General features: G+C 40.6%; 1 protein-coding gene across 5 annotated transcripts; it reads right to left on the bottom strand.

Moving 5' to 3' along the window:
- Positions 1-7,711: 7,711 nt before the first annotated feature.
- Positions 7,712-10,932, bottom strand: LOC101910192 (prolactin-inducible protein homolog). Of its 5 annotated transcripts, none has more exons than XR_009494283.1 (5): positions 10,340-10,917; positions 10,078-10,183; positions 8,822-8,937; positions 8,252-8,369; positions 7,712-7,904 (listed from the first exon to the last, which is right to left on the bottom strand). XR_009494283.1 is itself a non-coding variant. In XM_010804638.4 (5 exons), exons 2-5 carry the CDS (start codon positions 10,360-10,362, stop codon positions 7,780-7,782), a joined length of 372 nt encoding a protein of 123 aa, XP_010802940.1. In that variant the 5' UTR covers positions 10,363-10,513; positions 10,700-10,852; the 3' UTR covers positions 7,712-7,779. The 5 variants fall into 5 exon arrangements, 3 of the variants coding, with proteins under 3 accessions (XP_010802940.1, XP_010802939.1, XP_010802938.1); XM_010804638.4 differs by lacking the exon at positions 8,822-8,937 and having other exon boundaries at positions 10,340-10,513; positions 10,700-10,852; XM_010804637.4 differs by lacking the exon at positions 8,822-8,937 and having other exon boundaries at positions 10,340-10,455; positions 10,700-10,852.
- Positions 10,933-22,152: the final 11,220 nt, after the last annotated feature.

Genomic DNA, 22,152 nt, shown 5'->3' with positions numbered 1-22,152 from the left:
AACAGGTTCTGAACAGGGAGAGAGTGTGACCAAGAGACACAAATAGTGAGGACTCTCAGGCTGGGTCCTCTTGGGGCAGGAAAGTGATCTGTAGGTGCATAATGTGGTTTCTGGGTTGGCTGAAGTGTCCTCCCTGGAAGAATTTATGTAGAGAGGAAAAACAGATACTTACATTGGCTCTTGAGCTGCACCAGTCCCCAGTGTCAGGCAGAGAACCAGGAGCAGGGCAGCAGGGCTGGTCTTGAAAAGAAGGTGAAAAGAATGCATGCTGGAGAATTTGGTGCTCAGGAGGACTGTGAACCCAGGCACCAGGATCTCTCTTTATAACTCTATCAGGAAGACCCTGGAGCTGTTGAGGCATGTTCACTTGGCCAAAATCATCACATCCTGGAGATTTCCTTCATTGGTATCTTGGTTGTTTTTTTTTTTTTTTGGTCAACGCTTAGCTGGAACTTTAAATGAGGAGAGAGAGGGGAAAGAATGAGTTGGACTATTTCCCCTTGTTTTTTAACATTAGAAGATTCCTGGATCACTAGGATAAATCCTATCTCAACAGTTGTAAACAGGATTCTTTCCAGGTCCTACTTGCTAACTCCTGCTCTGAGTCTGTAGATTTCAGGAAGTGTCCTGTCTCTTTGTCCTCTGAATGACAAATGTCTTTCTCTCAATGCCTCAAGCGTAAAATTTGTTGTAGATTTTAGATGTAGAGTTTTAGATTGTAGAATGGATGCCTTGTCATTAATGTGCCTACTCATACTTTCTATGATTTGCATAAACCAGATATATGTGTGTGTATTTCTTATGACCCTATGAACAAGCAAGAAGCTGGATTCAATGACCTTTATATGTATGGACTGGTTCCTTTCAGAGCCTTGGATTTACATTCCATGTGTGGAAGCTGCTCTCCTGAAGGTTCTCAGAAAAAGTCCTGTCATCCCAGCTCTCTATCTCCCTGGCTTTGGTTACTGCTCAGCCTGCTTCTACTTGCAGAATATTCAGTTGTGGGGACAGATGACAGATCCTATCTTTGAAGGACCTTTGTGATCATCTCCAGTTATCTTACAGGAGAAGGTGGCATCTGAGGAACCATTTAGAGAGTTAGGGTGTCTAGGCAACTCATGCAATTTCACACCTACCATCCAAATGGGCGAACCAGAGAAGATCTGAATGTTTTGGTGTTGGATGGGGAAGTTAAGTCCAAGAGTGACTGAGCTGGGACAGCTGAGAGTGCTGCACTTTTACCTCTGTAGAGTATCCCAGAGAACTAGAGTGTTGCAGCTAAGCAGGACTCTGAGAGGCCTTGAGGCCTTAAGACCAGGGAAGGTTGCTTTCATCTCTTCATTTGTAGCTGATCCACTATTGCCTATGAATCAGGAGGGGCCTCACTCTAACTCCAGGTGCTGTACAGCAGGTCTTCTATCTCCCATTCAGTCCGACTTTTAACTCTATTTTCTCTAAATTCATTAAATTTCTTTCCCTTCCAAGACCTTGCCTTCCATTAAACTTTTATGTATTAAAATATTATTTTCCACTAAATAATATATTTTCATGGTAAAAAAGTCCAAATCGTGTCAAGGTTGGACATTGAAGCTTAAAACTATTCTTCTTAGTTAATTTCTCTGACTAGACACATCTAATTACTTCTTCTGATAGACTTCCACAAATACTGGCAGGCTACAAATTACCTTTTTGTGTTGAAATGATGTTTCTGCTATGTATTAAGAAATATGTAGCCCCAGAGGGCTCCAGTAAAATTGTGGGCTAGTTTGCCAAAGGAATGGAAAGGAATGAAGCAATTAATAGCAAATTTCAGCAGAAAACCTATTAGCAGGCTGTCATTTTTTCAGTAGTGTTGTGATATTAGGGGTAATGTGGTGGTATTTGCAGGCAGTTGTGTGCTGCTTAGGATGCAGGCTGGCAGCCAGCCTTACTCTGCTAAGGTTCTGGGTTGCCTCTGTCCATCAGCCCATTCTGACACAGTGGAAATGTTCAACAGTTGCACTGTCTGCATAGAACAAGTGGCCACTGAAGCCAGGAAATGGGGTTAGTCTAACTTAGAGTTATTGTAGGTGTCAACTTCCCAGTGGATTTCAAAGATTTAGTATGGATAAAACAATGTAATGTATCTCATTAATTATTTTAAAATATTAATTATATGTAACATAAATTCCATATAAATATTATATCTTAAAATAATATTTAGGATGTATTAGGCTAAATCAGAGAAGGCAATGGCACCCCACTCCAGTACTCTTGCTTGGAAAATCCCATGGATGGAGGAGCCTGGTAGGCTGCAGTCCATGGGGTTGCTAAGAGTCGGACATGACTGGGCGACTTCCCTTTCACTTTTCACTTTCATGCACTGGAGAAGGAAATGGCAACCCACTCCAGTGTTCTTGCCTGGAGAATCCCAGGGACAGGGGAGCCTGGTGGGCTGCCATCTATGGGGTTGCACAGAGTCGGACACGACGGAAGTGACTTAGCAGCAGGCTAAATAATTCAGGCTGGATGAAGCCCAAGCTGGAATCAAGATTGCTGGGAGAAATATCAATAATTTCCCAAATAATTAGTGATGTTGAGCATCTTTACATGTGTCTTTTTGCAATCTCTGTGTCTTCTTTGGAGAAATGTCTATTTAGGTACTCTGGCTGTTTTTTAATTATATTGTTTTTTTAAAAAAATATTTTATGTTTTCTTTATATAATTTAGATATTAACCCATTACACATATTATTTGGGAATATGTTCTTTCATTCAGTAGCTTGTTTTTTCATTTTATTGTTGGTTTCCTTTGCTGTGGAAAAGGATTTTAGCTTGATGTAGTCCTCTCTGTTTATTTTTGCTCTTGTTACCCTTGTAGGAGGAAACAGACACCCCAAAATATTGCTAAGACCAATGTCAAGGAGCATACTGCTAATGTAGATTAATTGACTATATAGGTGTTGGCTTATTTTTGGGCTCTGTAGTCTGTTCCATTGATCTATGTGGCTTTTTTTGGATAGTATCACAGTGTTTGGATGAATAGAGCTTTATAGAATAGTTAGAAATAGGGAGTATGATGTCTTCAGTTTTGTTCTTTCTCAAGATGTCTTTTTTTCTTGGGGCCTTTTGTGGTTCCATACAAAATTAAAGAGTATTTTTTCTAGTTCTGTGAAAAATGCCTTGGTATACTGATAGGGATTGCATTTAATCTGTAGATTGCTTTGGGTAGTATGAACATATTAACAGTAGTAATTCTTATAAGTGTAGTATATGTTTTTTTGTGTGTGATCTTCACTTCCTTTCATCAATGTCATAATTTTCAAAGTACGAGTCTTTCACTTTTTTGATTAAGTTTATTGCTGGGTATTTTATTGTCTTAAGATGCAATTGTAAATGAGGTTAATTTCTTAATTTCTTTCTGATAGATCATCATTAGTGTATACACTATAGTTTTGTGTATATTAATTTTATAGACTATGACTTTCCTGAATTCATTTATTAGTACTAATAGTCTTTTGGTGGAATCTTTATGGTTTTTATGCAATTTCCATGTAATTTACAAATAGTGACAGCTTTACTTCTTCCGTTTCCATTTCTATGCTTCTTATTTTTCTTGTCTGAATGCTCTGATTAGGACTTCCACTACTGTGCTGAATAAAAGTGGTGAGAGTGGGAATTCTTGTGTTGTTTATGACCTTAGAATAAATGCTTTCAGCTTTTTGCTATTGAGTATGATGTTAGTTGTGGGTTTGTCATATATATATATACATATATATGTATATATGTATTTACATATATATATGACAATATATGTTATGTTGAGGTATGTTCCCTTTATACATACCTTGTTGAGAGTTTTAAAAATTATAAATGGGTGTTTTATATTGTGAAAAGCTCTTTCTATCTGTATTGAGATTACTATATATATATATATTTTTTTTTACTATATAATTTTTATCCTTAGTTTTGTTAGTGTGCTGTATCACATGGATTGACTTGTGGATATTGAATTATCTTTGAATATCTGGGATAAGTCCTAGGTGACTATGGTGTAGGATCCTTTTGCTATAATGCTGAATTTGACTTGCTAATATTTTGTCAAGGATTTTTGCATCTATGTTCAACAAGGACACTGACCTATAATATTCTTTTTTTCTGTGGATTCTTTTTCTAGTGGTTGGAATCAGGATAATGGTGGTTCCACGGAATAACATGAAAATGTTTCTTCTTCAATTTTGTGGAATACTTTGAAATGCGAACTATAGTAAAAATACAAACACTTAAGGGGCTTCCACATTAGTGAAGTTTTTAGGAGTATAGTGGTCCAGGGCATGTTGGAACATCTTTTCCAAGGTGCTGTGCTAAGACTCTTCAGTCGTTTCTCTTTGTGAACCCATGGACTGTAGCCTTCCAGGCTCCTTGGTTCATGGGAGTCTCCAGGCAAGAATACTGTGGGCTGCCAAGCCCTCCTCTAGGGGATCTTCCCAATCCAGGAATCAAACCCTTGTCTCTTGCATCTGCTACATTGGCAGGCAGGTTCTTTACCACTAGCACCACCTGGGAAGCTCTTTTCTAAGGTAAAGACAGTTATTGAACCTTGAACAACTCACCACTGAAAAAGTGGCACCATTCTTGGAAGACCTTGGATTTTGGAGGTAGACTTTACTAATTTGGGGACTGACAAATCATCATTGGATCACTCAGAAAGATGCCAGTTTTGAGTGGTATCCAGAGCAATAAAGGGGTTCTATAGCAGGTTCAAACTTTGGTGGGGGCAGTCTTGCTGAGACCGAATTGTGTTTCCTGAAATTATTTTTGGTTGCTCTGCCTCCCCTCCCTCAAGTGAGTCTATTAGGGCCTTTAAAGAGGTGAATCAGGTTAAATTAGGTCATAAGAGTGGAGCTCCTAGAACTGGTGCCATTATAAGATGAGGAAAAGGAACCATTACTCTCTTTTCCCTATATCAGGATACAGTGAGAAGGTGGCTGTGTGCAAGCCAGGAAGAGACCCTTGCTAGGACCTAGTCATGCTGGCATCCTGATCTCAGACTACTAGTCTCCAGAACAATGAGAAAATAAAATTCTGTTGTTTAAGCCACTCGATCTATGATATTTTGTTATGGCAATCTGAGCTAATAGAAATCCTTTATTTTGGCCACATCACTTGGGAGATCCTATGGTGCTACACAGATTCATGGTAGATGATGGAGTCTACGTGTCGACTCTGTTAAGTCTCACCAGAGTGTTGCAGGGTAGACCAACAGCATTCTGGAATAAGTCTATGCTCTCTGCAGGAGAAAACTAATTTTTTAAAAGGTGCATTTGAGCACTATGGAGACCCAATTCCTGACCAGAGTTCTGCATTATTACTTAGACATTGGCAGACCCAGAAATTATGTATTTGAGTGGATACAGCAGCCATCCTTCATAAGTTGAAAATAGCACAGTATAACCTATAAGGGAAAAGAATCTGAATAATTATAAATATACATATGTATATAACTGAATTCCTGTGGTTAGTACCTGAAACTTATTGCAAATCAACTATACTTCCATAAAAATAAAGTATATCCTAGGAACCTCCCTCGGAGAAGGAAATGGCAACCCACTCCAGTATTCTTGCCTAGAGAATCCTGTGGACAGAGGAGCCTGGTGGGCTGCTGTCTGTGGGGTCACACAGAGTCAGACACGACTGAAGCAACTTAGCATGCATGCACACATTGGAGACGGAAATGGCAACCCACTGCAGTATTCTTGCCTGGAGAATCCAAGGGACAGAGGAGCCTGCTGGGCTGCTGTCTATGGGGTCACACAGAGTCGGGCACGACTGAAGAGATTTAGCAGCAGCAACAGCAGCAGCAGGGACCTCCCTGGTGGTTCAGTGGTTAAGACTCTGTGCTGCCAATGCAGGGGGCCCAGGTTTGATCTCTTGTCAGGGAAGTAGATTCCACATACAACATGGAGTTCTCATGCTGCAACCAAAGATCCTGTATACCACAAGGAGGATCTAAGATTCTGTGTGCCGCAGCTAAGACCCAGAGCAGCTAATATTAAAAAATACTTAAAAAATAAAGTATTTGGTAAAATTTAAAAAAAATTCATTTCTTCTCATAAATGATTTTGATGTTGCAGGTGCTGGCCTTTCAACAACAAAAACTAATTCTGAGACCTCAATAATGTACCATCTCTCAAGGAGACAATTTCATAGAATAATGATTACCCTGGACTATTGATGGAGCAGTATCTCCGTAGTATCTCAAAGAGCTGGACACATTGAAGTGACTTAGCATTCATTCATGAATCTTGTCTGTATTGAAATTGATGCATATTTCTAGATATGGAACTTTTTCCTGCCTGCAGTGTTTATTCAGCACCACTATCTGAGAGCTCACAGAGTTCTGATTTCCAGGTCCATCTAACATCTCCTTAAATCAATGGAATAATTTTTTTTAAGTGAAAGGGTTGTTACAATGGGAACACCATGATCAAGATATATACTGCATTCATTGCATTATGTGAAAACTACTGGCCATGTGGCATACCAGGAAAAGCACAGACATGAGCTGCCAAGGAAATGACTTTGGAATCGTTTAGGGATATGGTGATGTTCTTCACTAGCTGTACTTATGAGGGCTTTCCTCTGGCTCAATTGGTAAAGAATCTACCTGCAATGCAGGAGACCCGGGTTTGATCCCTGGGTCAGGAAGGTGCCCTGGAGAAGGAAATGGCAACTCACTCCAGTATTCTTGCCTGAAAAATCTCATGGACAGAGGAGCCTAGGGGGCTTCAAGATGGGCACGTCTTTTAAAACAATGGCTCTTCAGTGGCCCTTTGTCTTTGATAGCTAAAGTAGATTGGCCCTGGAGCCCAGGGATCAAAATTACCTCTCTTGCCATCACTTCTGGCTGTAGAAGTTCTGGGTCTGAAGGTATGTACACAATTAATTTAAGTAACATCAGGTGATTCTTTGGATGGCTGTACCTATTTATACACGCCCATTAGCAGCAGTGATGAATGGTCCCCATAATTCCTCAATCTCCATTCACTGAGTTGCTGACTGAGTTTTGCCTTATTGTGATGAAAGAGCTTGGGCACAGGGAAGGAACATCCTGATCAGGAGCCCAGCACACCTGAGCTCCTGCTAGTCTTTTCCTTGCTAGTTCAAGAGGAGCAAGATGTAATAATTTAAGACTTCAGGTTCACTGAACTTTCAGATAACTGGGAGGGGCAGCTGCATGTAACTGGACTGAAATAGGAAGGAGAATTAACAACCTCTGGGATCTAATGCCTGATGATCTGAGGTGGAGCTGATGATGTAAAAATAGAAATAAATTGCCAATAAGTATAATGCACTTGAATCATCCCAAAACTATCCCTCACCTCCCCCTGCCACAAACCCCTGGTCCATGGAAAAATTGTCTTCCACAAAACCGGTTCCTGGTTTAAACTGATTGGGGACTGCTGCTTAGAACCGTTGCTCAGTTTATGGGGTCACACAGAGTCGGACACGACTGAAGTGACTTAGCAGCAGCAGCAGGGACAGTTCTCTCCGGACATGTTCCCCACTGTGTTAAATGGTAAGAATAGTTCTGTCTTCTTTTTCTTCTCAATTGCTAGGAAGTGGATGCTCATGTATCATCTCTGAGAAGTCCTCTTAAAATACTGGTTCATTAGGATCCTCAGGTGTCTGAGCACAGTACTAATTCGGGGGAGAGAACACAGGCAGGACAGTGAGAAGCCCATAGGAAATTTATTTTCTTGTCTACACAGATGCCCACAAACTCAGCAGACTTTTGAGATCAGCATCTTATGATGATTTCACGCTTGATACAGACTTTGTAAACGAGGGAGCAGATTTCCACATCAGAAGGGCATATATTCTCTTCTGACACAACTTCAGCTTTCCCTTTTATGATCCCATTTTCTGCAGAGAAAAAGCAATGTTGTCTCAGACAACTGGATTCTGCTACTGGTCTTCTTACACCAGATCCACCCACAAAACATCATATCCTGCCTTTTACTGTGGTCTGAAACAGCCCCATTTCTCAGGCTCCTATACAAGACACAGATGTTACCAGCCCTTCTCCCTTCCTCCACCTTGAACCTCTTGCCCACAATGCCTCTATGTGATGAGTTTCATTCTTCCTCCAATAATTTATTCATATTGCTTTCTGCCATGTCCTGGTTTCCCTTTAAACTTTGCCCTTTGCCTTCACATAACATTTCCCCTTATCTGACATTAATGCCCTGGCAGGAAGTCTCAGCACATACCTGATGCTTGTATTTCCCAAAAGAAGTTTCTTGTACTGAAATCACACAAACAGGCTGTGTAAATAAAAGTACCATAAGGAAAAATGATGTTGCTGAAGGCCTCGAGCGTGACTCTAACCTGAGGAAAAAGCATAGATTTGGCTGAGGCAGCTGGGGAGTAACCATTAAGCAAAATAAGCATGTTTTAGGTCAACACAGGAAGAGGGCACCAGAGGTTTCCCCTAGACATCACCCCTTCACACATTTATATCTAAACTCAATTTAGAACGTCATTGAGATTGTAAAAAGCAGTCTGCTCTGATGTGGAGTAAACCCACCAAATAAACAAAACAGAGTTCATCGTCCCTACTGTGCTGCTTTCCGGCTTTGTGACATGGCGTTACTACTCTGAGGTTCTCATTCTACGTTTGTGAAATCAAGCTATCTAGTCGGTACGAGTTCATAAGTTTTGGTGTTTTGTGTGTGATAAAGCTCTTTATGAAGGTGAAGTACTATGTGTATTGTACAAATAAAGACACCTGGAACCGGAAAGCACTTGGCCGACTAGTACTTAGTACATGTTTACCTTACCCAAAACAGTTATACAACTTTCATCAGATACAAGATGGAAGGAATGACTGAGATTCTCAGATGGGAGAAGACACCTACTGAGGTCAGACCTGAGAAGAGAAAGTCCCAGGACCTTCCTGAAATGGCAACAGAGAAGATGTTTGGAAAGGGGAAGCGCAAAGGCGTTTCTAGCATCATTTATACTTGAGTAAATATCAGATACCGCATGTATTTCTCTTAGGACTTTTGGTAGCTCTGCAACTTTCCCTTCTGTTTGCATAGTTTTCTAAAAACCTTACTGAGGCCTCTAAGGAGTTGGGGATTGCTGTCAAATACAGGGAAGCCAGTTGTCTAGGGGATCTGAAGGCTCACTGAAGACAGTGAGGAAAGGTGATGGAGGTGGAGGCTGGAAAGCCAGTCCTGGTCTGACAGTAAGTCTCCCCACGGTGAGGGAGACCGTAATCACCCCATTCTTGCAGCTTCTCTCCCATCTGCCATGGCCTATTGAGTGGAGTCTCCCTGACAGCCTCCCCACTGCACAGGATGGCGGCAGGGGCGTGGATGGCTCAGGTGGAGTCTCCCTGACAGCCTCCCCACTGCACAGGATGGCGGCAGGGGCGTGGATGGCTCAGGTCCAGCAACGCTGATTAATCATTGTCACTCAGTCTTATTCATCTTTGTTTTTATCCCTATTCCTATTGCTTTTCTCTCTCCTCCTTGCTTCTCCCCTGGGGAAGATAAGAGTCCTGACATGGTTTAAAACCTCTTCTCATTTATCCTCTGCCTACCATCACATTCTTCTTTGTTTTTTAGTGCTTTTTCTTTTTTTGTGGTAAAAGCGACATAATAAAAAACAACATTTTAACCATATTTAGCTGTACAGTTAAGTGGCACTAAGACCATTCACGTTGTGCAGCACTGACTATCACCCATTTCCCAGATTTTTCGACTTCCTTAACTGAAACTCTGTCCCCATTAAACACTAACGTCCCCACTCCCATACACCTTGGCCCTGGAAGCTACCAATGTACTTTCAGAATTTATGAATTCAACTATTCCATCTGTATCATCACTTCTTCATTTTAGAAATGGAAATAATAATACACACTTTCCTAAGAGAGTTGTTCTGAAGTTCATGGCTAATGCATGCAAAAGCATTTGTAGGTGACTTTGTAAGATGATGTTTCACTTCAAATCAGTAGTGCAGATTGAAATCATTTATGAGGATATTTTTCTTCTCTCTCCCCACTCACCATGACCCACAAATCCTCACTTACCACTAAGCATTTGGCCACGTAACTTTTAACGGTGACTGTTACGTCGTAATAGTTCGTTGAGTTTTCAACTGGATCAATTGTCAGTTTTGCTGAAATCACCTCCTGTCTAGATATGAAAAAGAGGCAGAAAAAAGGTCAGATAAAAGTCTTGGATTGCGGTAGCCTGAGAGGGAATATGGAAACAGGGGAGGCAGAGAGAGCAGGGGATAAAAGGGATACAGAGGCACCAATGCCATAAGGATCTACTTTGCATGACACATACCTGAGGTGAGCACTGATGCCCATGAAGCACAGGGATCATCTAAGTTGGTGGATCAGCACAACCTTTTCTTCTGGGCAGTGACCAGGGCCATGGCCCCTCTTGTACAGCTCAGGCACCTTATTCAAAGTTTATACCACAGCTATTGACCACAGTCACATTGCCAACTATGTTTCTCTTTCATGGCAAAAGAAGAGAATGATTAAAGGACAGAAGATGGATTTAAAACACAAAATTGCTGTAAGTGCATGGATTCAGTAACCTCTCCCAGCAGTTTCTGAGCAGGGAGAGAATGAGTTCTGGGTTGGCAAAAGTGTCCTCCCCTGGAAGATTTTCTGCAGGGAGGAAAAATACATGACTTACACTAGGTCTTGAGCTGCGCCGGACCCAAGTCTCAGGCAGAGAACGAGGAGCAGGACAGCAGGGCTGGTCTTGAACAGAAACAGAAGAGTACGCATGCCGGAAGACTCTGAAGCTCAGGAGGACTGTGTCCTCAGGGAGCAGGATGGCTCTTATGACTCTAGCAGGAAGGCCCTGGAGCTATAGGCTCAAGTTCACTTGGCCAAAATCATCACATCTGAGGGATTTCCTTTTTGCTACCTTAGTTGTTTTCTTTCTTTCTTTCTTTTTTTTTTGAGAAAGGTCAGTGTTTGGCCAGAACTGCTGTGCCTGAGCTCATTTTCCCATTCACAAGTAGTCAGAACTTTAAGTTGAGGAGAGAGAAAGGAAGGAAGGAGTTGGACCATTATCACTTTTTTTTTTTTCTCCCAACATTAGAATGTTCCTGGATCCTTAGGATAGATCCTGTCTTAACTGCTGTAAGCATGTTTCTTTCCTTTACTAAGCCCTACTTCCTAACCCCTGCTCTGAAGTTGTAGGATCCATAAAGTGTCCTATTTCTTTGTCCTCTGAATGACAAATGTCTTATCTTCCTCTCAATGCCTCAACTCTAAAATTTGCTGTAGATTTTAGATGTGGAATTTTAGATTGTATTAATAGAATGGATGCCTTGACACTAAGGTGCCTAATCATACCTTCTCTGATTTACATTTTTGGTCCAGAGAATCATCTCTAATAAGTGGTGGCCCCAAAGTGTATAGAGTGTGTTTAAAGAGCATTCAGTCCACGGACATAGGAAAAAGTCAGGTCAGATTAGAAGAGGCAAGACATACACGGCATATGTCCCTTATGGCACTACCAAGCAAGAAGCTGTATTCAGTGACCTTTCTATGTATGGATTGGTTCCTTTAGGAGCCTTGGATTCACATTCCATGTGTGGAAGCTGCTCTCCCGAAGTTTCTCTGAAAAAGTCCTGTCATCCCAGCTCTCTACCTCCCTGGCTTTGGTTACTTCTCAGCCTGCTTCTACTTGAAAGAAATTCAGTTGTGGTGGATAGATGACAGATCCCATCTTTGGGGGACCTTTGTGATCATCTCTGGTTATCTTACAGGAGAAGACGGTATCTGCGGAACCACTTAGAGAGTTTGGGTGACTAGGGAGCTCATGCAATTTCACACCTACCTTGCAAATGGGAGAACCAGGGAACAGCTGAGGGTTCTCGCATCAGATGTAGAGGTTAAGTCCAAGAGTGAGTGAACTGGGACAGCTGAGAGTGCTGCACTCTTACCTCTGAGGAGTATCCCAGAGAACCAGAGTGCTGAAGCTAAGCAGAACCTTGAGATGTCTTAAGGGCAGAGCAAGACTAGGGAAGAAGCTTTCATCTCTTCATTTGTATTTTATGCAACATTGCCTATGAATCAGCAGGGGCCTCTCTCTAACTCCAGGTGCTGTACGTCTGGTCTTCTCTTTCCAGGGTCATTCTACCTTTCATCTCTGTTTTTCCTAAGCTCATTAAATTTCTTTCCCTCTAAATATCTTGACTTCCATTAAATTCTTATTTATTGAAATATTATTTTCAACTAAAATATTTTCATGGTAAAAAATCCAAATCATATCAAGGTTGGAAACTGATGCTTAAAACCAATTTTCTTAGTTAATTTCTCTGACTTGACACTTCTAGTTACTTCTTCTGATAGACTTCCACAAATACTCAGCAGACTGCAAATTACCTTTTTGGGATGAAATGATGTTTCAAGTATATATTAAGAAATATGTAGCCTCAGAGGGCTCCAATAAAATCAGGGGCCAGTTTGCCAAAGGAATGGAAATGAATGTAACAAGTAGTAGCAAATTTCAGCAGAAAACCTGTTATCATAGTACCTCATTTTTTCAGTAGTATTGAGATATCAGGTTAATGTGGTGGTATTTGCAGGAAGTTGTGTGCTGCTTTAGGATGAGGGCTGGCATCCAGCCTTACTCTGCTAAGGTTCTGGGTTGCCTCTGTCCAACAGCACATTCTGGCACAGTGGAACTGTTCAATAGCTGCACTGTCTACATAGCACAAGTGGCCACTGAAGCCAGGAAATGGGGTCAGTCTATTTTAGATTTGTTATAAATGTCAACTGCCCAGTGGCTTTCAAAGATTTAGCACGGATAAAAGAATGTAATGTATCCCACAAATGATTTTTTAATAGTAATTATTGTTGTTGTTGTTGTTCAGTTGCTCAGTCATGTCTGATTGTTTGTGACCCCATGCACTGCAGCACACCAGGCTTCCCTGTCCTTTACCATCTCCCAGAACTTGTTCAAACTCATGGCCATTGAGTCAGAGATGCCATCTAACCATCTGTCATCCATAACCTCTGTCATCCCCTTCTTCTCCTGAAGAAACAGGTGAAGTTAACTTGGTAATATATTTGATTTAGCCTAATGTGCCCTAAATATTATTTTAAGATATAATTGCACAACAGACTGTGGAAAAATTCTTTGAGAGACGAGAATACCTTTCCACTGTGTCTGTCTTTCTCAGCATCAGGATCTTTTCCAATAAGTTGGCTCTTCACATCAGGTGGCCAAAGTATTGGAACTTCAGCTTCAACATCAGTCTTTCCAATGAATATTCAGGGTGGATTTCCTTTAGGATTGACTGGTTTGAACTCCTTGCTGTCCAAGGGACTCTCAAGAGTCTTCTCTAGCAACACAGTTTGAAAGCATCAGTTCTTTGACAGTCAGCCTCCTTTATGGTTCAACTCTCACATCCATACATGACTACTGGAAAAACCATAGCTTTGACTAGATGGACCTTGTCGGTGACGTAATGTCTCTGTTTTTTAATATACTGTCTAGGTTTGTCATAGCTTTCCTTCCTAGGAGCAAGCATCTTTTCATTTTATGGCTGCCATCTGCAATGATTTTGGAGCCCAAGAAAATGAAGTCTTTCACTGTTTCCATTGTTTCCCCATCTAATTGCCATGAAGTGATGGGACCAGATGCCATGATCTTTGTTTTCTGAATGTTGAGCTTTAAGCCAACTTTTTCACTCTCCTCTTTCAGTTTCATCAAGAGGCTTTTTAGTTCCTCTTCACTTTCTGCCATAAGAGTGTGTCATCTGCATATCTGAGGTCATTGATATTTCTCCCGGCAATCTTGATTCCCGCTTGTGCTTCTTCCAGCCCAGCGTTTCTCATGACGCATTCTGCCTATAAGCTAAATAAGCAGGGTGACAATATACAGCCTTGACGTACTCCTTTTCCCATTTGGAACCAGTCTGTTGTTCCATGTCCAGTTCTAACTGTTGCTTCCTGAACTGCATACAGGTTTCTCAAGAGGCAGGTCAGGTGGTCTGGTATTCCCATCTCTTTCAGAATTGTCCACAGTTTATTGTGATCCACACAGTCAAAGGCTTTGGCATAGTCAATAAAGCAGAAATAGATGTTTTTCTAGAACTCTCTTGCTTTTTCCATGATCCAGCAGACGTAATTTGATCTCTGATTCCTCTGCCTTTTCTAAAACCAGCTTGAATATCTGGAAGTTCTCGGTTCATGTATTGCTGAAGCCTGGCTTGGAGAATTTTGAGCATTACTTTACTAGCGTGTGAGATGAGTGCAATTGTTCAGTAGTTTGAGCATTCTTTGGTATTGCATTTTTTTGGGGATTGGAATGAAAACTGACCTTTTCCAGTCTGGTGGCCACTGCTGAGTTTCCCAAATTTGCTGGCATGTTGAGTGCAACACTTTCACAGCATCATCTTCCAGGATTTGAAATAGCTCAACTGGAATTCCATCACCTCCACTAGCTTTGTTCGTAGTGATGCTTTCTAAGGCCCACTTGACTTCACATTCCAGAATGTCTGGCTCTAGGTGAGTGATCACACCATTGTGCTTAGCTGGGTCGTGAAGATCTTTTTTGTACAGTTCTTCTGTGTATTCTTGTCACCTCTTCTTAATATCTTCTGCTTCTGTTAGGTCCATACCATTTCTGTCCTTTATCTAGCTCATCTTTGCATGAAATGTTCCCTTGGTATCTCTAATTTTCTTGAAGAGATCTCTAGTCTTTCCCATTCTGTTGTTTTCCTCTATTTCTTTGCATTGATTGCTGAGGAAAGCTTTCTTATCTCTCCTTGCTATTCTTTGGAACTCTGCATTCAGATACTTATATCTTTCCTTTTCTCCTTTGCTTTTCACTTCTCTTCATTTCACAGCTATTTGTAAGGCCTCCCCAGACAGCCATTTTGCTTTTTTGCATTTCTTTTCCATGGGGATGATCTTGATCCCTGTCTCCTGTACAATGTCATGAACCTCTGTCTATAGTTCATCAGGCACTCTATCAGATCTAGGCCCTTAAATCTATTTCTCACTTCCACTGTATAACCATAAGGGATTTGATTTAGGTCATACCTGAATGGTCTAGTGGTTTTCCCTACTTTCTTCAATTTAAATCTGAATTTGGCAATAAGGAGTTCATGATCTGAGCCACAGTCAGCTCCCAGTCTTGTTTTTGCTGACTGTATAGAGCTTCTCCATCTGTGGCTCCAAAGAATATAATCAATCTGGTTTTGTTGTTGACCATCTGGTGATGTCCATGTGTAGAGTCTTCTCTTGTGTTGTTGGAAGAGGGTGTTCACTATGACCAGTGCATTCTCTTGGCAAAACTCTATTAGCCTTTGCCCTGCTTCATTCCGTATTCCAAATTTGCCTGTTACCCCAGGTGTTTCTTGACAATACCCAGTTGTGGATGTGACTGTACAATGTCATGAACCTCCATCCATAGTTCATCAGGCACTCTATCAGATCTAGTCCCTTAAATCTATTTGTCACTTCCACTGTATAATCATAAGGAATTTGATTTAGGTCATACCTGAATAGTCTAGTGGTTTTCCCTACTTTTTTCAATTTAAGTCTGAATTTGGCAATAATTTGCCTGTTACCCCAGGTGTTTCTTGACTTCCTACTTTTGCATTCCAGTCCCCTATCATGAAAAGGACATCTGTTTTGGGTGTTAGTTCTAAAAGGTCTTGTAGGTCTTCATATAACCATTCAACTTCAGCTTCTTCAGCATTACTGGTTGGGGAATAGACTTGGATTACTGTGATATTGATAGGTTTGCCTTGGAAACAAACAGAGATCATTCTGTTGTTTTTGAGATTGCATCCAAGTACTGCATTTGGGACTCTTTTGTTGACCATGATGGCTACTCCATTTCTTCTAAGGAATTCTTGCCCGCAGTAGTAGATATAATGGTCATCTGAGTTAAATTCACCCATTCCAGTCGATTTTAGTTCGCTGATTCCTAGAATGTCGACATTCACTCTTGCCATCTGCTTGACTACTTCCAATTTGCCTTGATTCATGGACCTAACATTCCAGGTTCCTATGCAATATTGCTCTTTACAGCATCGGACCTTACTTCTATCATCAGTCACATCCACAACTGGGTATTGTTTTTGCTTTAGCTCCGTCCCTTCATTCTTTCTGGAGTTTTTTCTCCACTGATCTCCAGTAGCATATGGGGCATTTACCGACCTGGGGAGTTTATCTTTCAGTATCCTATCATTTTGCCTTTCTAAATCAAATATATTATCGAGTTAACTTCACCTGTTGTTTTTTAAATGTCACTAACAGAAAGTTCAGCATTATGCATGTAGTTTAAAATATATTTCCTTCTCTTTCTCTCTCTCTCTCTCTTTTTTTTTTTTTTTTTTTGGCCTCTCTCTAGGGCTTGTGGGATCTTAGTTCTTCAACAAGGGATCGAACTCAGGACCTCAGCAGTGATGGTACCAAGTCCTAACCATGGACTGCCAGAGAATCCCTCCCCCTCATTTTAATTGGAGAGTGCTACTCCAGGAAATCATGTATCTAGCTGCTTTGAGGACAAAGGAAATAAAAGTGTGTTCAGAACTAGCACAGGAGCTAAAATTTGTGATTTTGTAATGCTATTCGGTGGAGATTTCAGGGGCCCAGATAAGATTGCCTGTGTGTATAAATACATGTGTGTGTAGAAGCCAGGAGCATAGGCTGTTGTGTCAGGTTGCCGGCACGGGGAAAATCCCAGCCTGCTACATAGTGGCCATGTCCAAATTAATTTGCCTTCTCTCATCTCAGTTTTCCCATCAATGAAGTTGAATACATTAAAAAATAGTTCAGTCACTTCAGATGCCCGGTTGTGTCTGACTCTTTGCAGCCCCATGGACTGCAGCATGCCAGGCTTCCCTGTCCATCACCAACTCCTGGAGCTTGCGCAAACTCGTGTTCATCAAGTCGGTGATGTCATTCAACCATCTCATCCTCTGTCATCCCTTCTCCTCCTGCCTTCAGTCTTTCCCAGCATCAGGGCCTTTTCTAATGAGTTGACTCTTCACATCAGGTGGCCAAATTATTGGAGCTTCAGCTTCAGCATCAGTTTTTCCGATGAATATTCAGGATTGATTTCCTTTAGGATTCCTTTAGGATAAACAGTATTCACTTGTTTTGTCTATCTCCCCTGAAAATATAAGCTTTATAAAATCAGGATGAAAAATTCCGGATTCACTTCTGTAAGGTGGTGGTGGTAGTTGTTTAGTTGCTAGGTTGTGTCCGACCCTTGCGACCCCATGGACTGTAGCCCGGAAGGCTCCTCTGTGTGTGGGATTCTCCAGGCAAGAATACTGGAGGGGGTTGCCATTTACTTCTCCATTTCTTCTGTAAACCACAGACTTAAAATAAGTAATGGCACATAGGGTACTTGATAAATATTTATTGAGTGAATGAATACATAATGCATGAGTGGTTTTTATCATTATTTATTTTTTTTTTTAAACTTTTGGCTGTGCTGGATTTTTGTTGCTTTGCAGTGGCTTTCTCTTGTTGCAGTGAGCAAGGTCTACTCTGAGTGGTGCTCGGGATTCTCACTGTGGTGTTTTCTCTTGTGAAGCACAGGCTCTATGTGCAAGGGCTTCAGTAGTTGAAGCACAGGGGCTCAGCAGTTGTTGCTCAAGGTCGCAGAGCACACAAGCTTCAGTAGTTGTAGCGTGCGGGTTTGGTAGTTGTGGCTCGCAGAGTCTGGTTGGGGCACACAGGCTTAGTTACTCCACGCCACGTGACATATTCCTGAAACAGGGATCAAACGTGTGTCCCCTGCATTGGCAAGTGGATTATTATCCACCATACCATGAGAAAAGTCCAGCAGCTGGTTTAAAAGGTTTTATTTATTTTAAAATATTTTTCTAGTGTTAATGAGAAAGTGAACGTCGCTCAGTTGTGTCCAACTCTTTGCAACCCCATGGACTATACAGTCTGTGAAATTCTCCAGACCAGAATACTGGAGTGGATAGCTGTTCCCTTCTTCAGGGATCTTCCCAACCCAGGGATTGAACCCTGGTCTCCTGCATTACAGGTGGATCCTTTACCCGCTGAGCTACCAGAGAAGCCCAGTGTTAATGAGATATAACTGACAAAACATTGTGTAAATTTAAGGTATACAATGTACTGATTTTATGCATATATGTGATTGTAAAATGATTATCACCATAGAGTTAGCTATCAGTTCCATCAAGTCACATAATTACCTTTTATTTTTTGTGGTGAGAACATTTAAGATCCAATGTTTAGCAATTTTTAGGTATATAATTCAATCTCGTTAACTATATTTGCTGTACTAATACAGATCTTCAGAACTTCCGCATCTTACGTTTGAAAGTTTATACACTTTGACACTCATCTCCCCAATCCTTCCTCCCCTGCCACCCAGCCCCTGATACCCATAGCTCTACTCTCTATTTCTTTCAGTTTAGCCTTTTTATTTTTAATTTTTAAAAGTTGAAGTCCAGTTGAGTACAATATTGTAGTAGTTTCATGTGTACAGCATAAGGATTCAACAGCCGAGTATTACACATTACAAAATGATGACCACAATAACCATTTGTCTCCATATAAAATTATTACTGTATGATTGGTTATAGTTCCTATGCAACACATTACATTCCTGTGACTTATTTATTTTATAACTGAAGTTTGTACATTTAATCCATTTCACTTTTTCTGCCAAAGCCCCACCTTCCTCGCCTCTGGAAACCATCAATTTGCTTTCTGTGTCTGTAAGTCTGTTTTTGTTTAGTTTTGTTTTCCTTGCTTTTTAGATGCCACAGATAAGTGAGAGCATGCCGTATTTCCCTTTCTGATTTATTTCACTCAGTATACCACCCTCCGAGTCTATTCATGTTGTTGCAAATTGCAAGATTTCATTCTTTTTTATGTTTGAGTGGTTCCATTGTTTATATAGAGCACATCATTTTACATTCATCTATTGATGGACGTTAAGGTTGCTTCCATATCTTGGCTATTGAAAATAATTGCTACAAAGAACATAGGGGTGCATGCATCCTTACAAATTGGTGTTTTTGCTTTCTCTGGGTAAATACCTAGCACTGAGTGTGCTGAATCATATGATAGCTTGATATTTAGTGTTTTGAGGAAACTCCATACTGTTTCACATAGTGGTTGCAGCGATCTACATTTCCACCAACAGCGCATGGGTGTTACTTTTCTTCCATATCCTTGGTAATACTATTATTTGTTGTCTTTTTGAGGACAGCCATTCTGACAGATGTGAAATGATATCTCATTGTGATTTCAATTGGTGTTTCTCGGATAATTAGTGATGTTGAGCATCTTTTCATGCGTCTCTTAGCAATCTCTTTGTCTTCTTTGGAGAAATGTCTATACAGATATTTTTTCATGTTGCGTTATAGGAGTCCATTATATACTTAAGAAATCTACCCCTCTTGCATGTATTATTTGGAAATACCTTCTTTCATTCAGTAGTTCAGTTTGCCTTTTCATTTTGCTGTTGGTTTCCTTTGTGTGCAAAAGGATTTTGGTTTCATGGAGTCCTATTTGTTTATTTTGCTCTAGTTTCCCTTGCCTGAGGAAACGGATCCAAAACGATATTGCTAAGACCAATGTCAAAAAGAATACTGCTTATGTTTTCTTCCAGAGGTTTATGGCTTCCGGTCTTTTGTTAGGTCCTCAATCCATTCTGAGTTTATTTTGTATATGACATAAGAAAATGTTCTAGTTTGATTCTTTTGAAGTAGCTGTCCAGTTTTCCCAGGCTATTTATTGAAGTAGCTCTCTACATCATTTTATAATTTTGCCTTCTCAGTATAGATATATTGACTATAGAAGTGTGGGTTTATTTTTGGATCTATGTATCTGCTTTTTAATAGTATCACAGTGTTTTGATTCTTATAGCTTTGTAATAGTTTGAAATCAGGGAACATGATGCCTTCAGTTTTGTTCCTCTTTCTCAAGAAGGTTTTGTCTCTTTGGGGTCTTTTGTGGTTCTATACACATTTTATGCATATTTTTCCTAGTTCTGCAGAAAAATGCCTTGGTATATTGATAGAGATTGCATTTAATCTGTAGATTACTTTGAGAAGTAAAAACATATTAAGAACAGTAATTCTTTCAATCTGTAAACACAGTACATTTTTTTATTTGTGTAATCTTAAATGACTTTGGTCAATATCTCATAATTTTCAGAGTACCTCTCTTTTTACCTCCTTGGTTAAGTTTATTCTTGGGTGTTTTGTCTCTTTAGAAACCTGTATGCAGGACAAGAAGCAACAGTTAGAACTGGACATGAAACAACAGGCTGATTCGAAATTGGGAAAGGAGTATGTCAAGGCTGTATATTGTCACCTTGCTTATTTAACTTATTTGCAAAATGCTGGGCTGGATGAATCACAAGTTGGAATCAAGATTACTGGAGAAAATATCAATAGCCTCAGATATGCAGAAGATACCACTCTAATGACTGACAGTGAAGAGGAACTAAGGAGCTTCTTGATGATGGTAAAGAGAAGAATGAAAAAGTTGGATTAAAACTCAACATTCAGAAAACTAAGATCATGGCATCTGGTCCCATTGTATCATGGCAAATAGGTGAGGAAAAAGTGGAAGCAGTGACAGATTTTATTTTCTTGGGCTCCAAATTCACTGTGGACGGCAGCCTCGAAATGAAAAGATGCTTGCTCCTTGGAAGGAAAGCTACAACAAACCTAGACAGCATATTAAAAAATAAAGATCACTTTGCCGACAAGGGTCCCTATAGTCAAAGCTATGGTTTTTCCAGTAGTCATGTATGGATGTGAGAGTTGGACCATGAAGAAGGTTGAGTGGCAAAAAATTGATGTTTTTGAACTGTGATGCTGGAGAAAACTCTTGAGTCTCTTGGACAGCAAGGAGTTCAAACTAGTCAATCCTAGAGGAAATCAACCCTGAATTTTCACTGGAAACACTGATACTGAAGCTGAAGCTCCCATACTTTGGCCACCTGATGTGAAGAGTCAGCTCATTGGAAAAGACTCTGATTTGGGGGAAGATTGAGGGCAGGAGAATGGGATAACACAATATGAAATGGTTGGATGGCATCACTGACATAATGGACATGGATGGAGTTGTTTAAACTCTGGGAGATACTGAAGGACAGGGAAGCCTGGCATGCTGCAGTTTATGGGGTCACAAAGAGTTGGACCTGATTGAGCTACTGGACAACAACAAATGCTGGTTTCACAGAATGATTTGGAAGTATTTCTTCCTCTTCAATTTTTAGGAATAGTTTGAAATACAAACTATTCTTAAAAACACAAAAACTTAGGGGGATGCCACATCAGTTTTTAGATGTTTAGTGATCTAGGGCTTGTTGCAATATGTTTTCCAAGTGGAGATTTATTGAATCTTGAACAACTTACCACCGAAAACATGGCAACCTTCTTGGAAGCCCTTTGACTTTGCAGGCAGAGTTTACTAAACTGGAAATGATAAAGTGACATCATTGGGTGACTCCAAAGGAAGCCAGTTTTGAGTGGTATCCAGAGGAAAAAAAGGGGTTCTATAGCAGGTTCAAACTTTAGCATGAACAGTCTTGCTATGACTGAATTGTGTTTCTTGCAAATTAATATGTTGATGCCCTCCTTCCCTTCCCCTTAAGTGACTGTCCTGGGGCCTTTTACGAGGTGATTCTGGTTAAATGGGGTCATTATGGTAGAACTCAGAAGAGGTGCCATTATAAGCTGAGGAAGAGACACATTGCTCTCTTTACCCCATATGAGGACACAGTGAGTAGGTCGCTGCATATAAGCAAGGAAGAGAGCCTTCCCTAGAACCTCGTTGTGGTGGCATCTTGATCTCAGACTTCTAGCTTCCAGAACGGTGAGAAAATAGATTTCTGTTGTTTAAGCCACTCAGTCTATCTTATTTTGTTATGGCAATCTGAGCTAACCTGAATCCTTTATTTTGGCTATGTCACTTGGCAGAACCCATGGTGCTGCAGAGATCTAGGGTAGATTAAGATTGCTGACTGTACTCTCTGGTTAGCCTCAGGCCGAGAGTTGCAGTCTAGACCAACAGGATTCTGGAGTAAGTCTGTTCTCTCTGCAGCAGAAAACTAATTTTTTTTAAAGGTTCTTTTGGACACTAAATAGATGCAATTTCTGACAA

This window comes from Bos taurus, chromosome 4, assembly GCF_002263795.3.
Source record: "Bos taurus isolate L1 Dominette 01449 registration number 42190680 breed Hereford chromosome 4, ARS-UCD2.0, whole genome shotgun sequence".
NCBI classification, from domain to species: domain Eukaryota; kingdom Metazoa; phylum Chordata; class Mammalia; order Artiodactyla; family Bovidae; genus Bos; species Bos taurus.
Note: the sequence above shows the minus strand (reverse complement) of the source record. Positions and strands in the feature narration are given on the sequence as shown.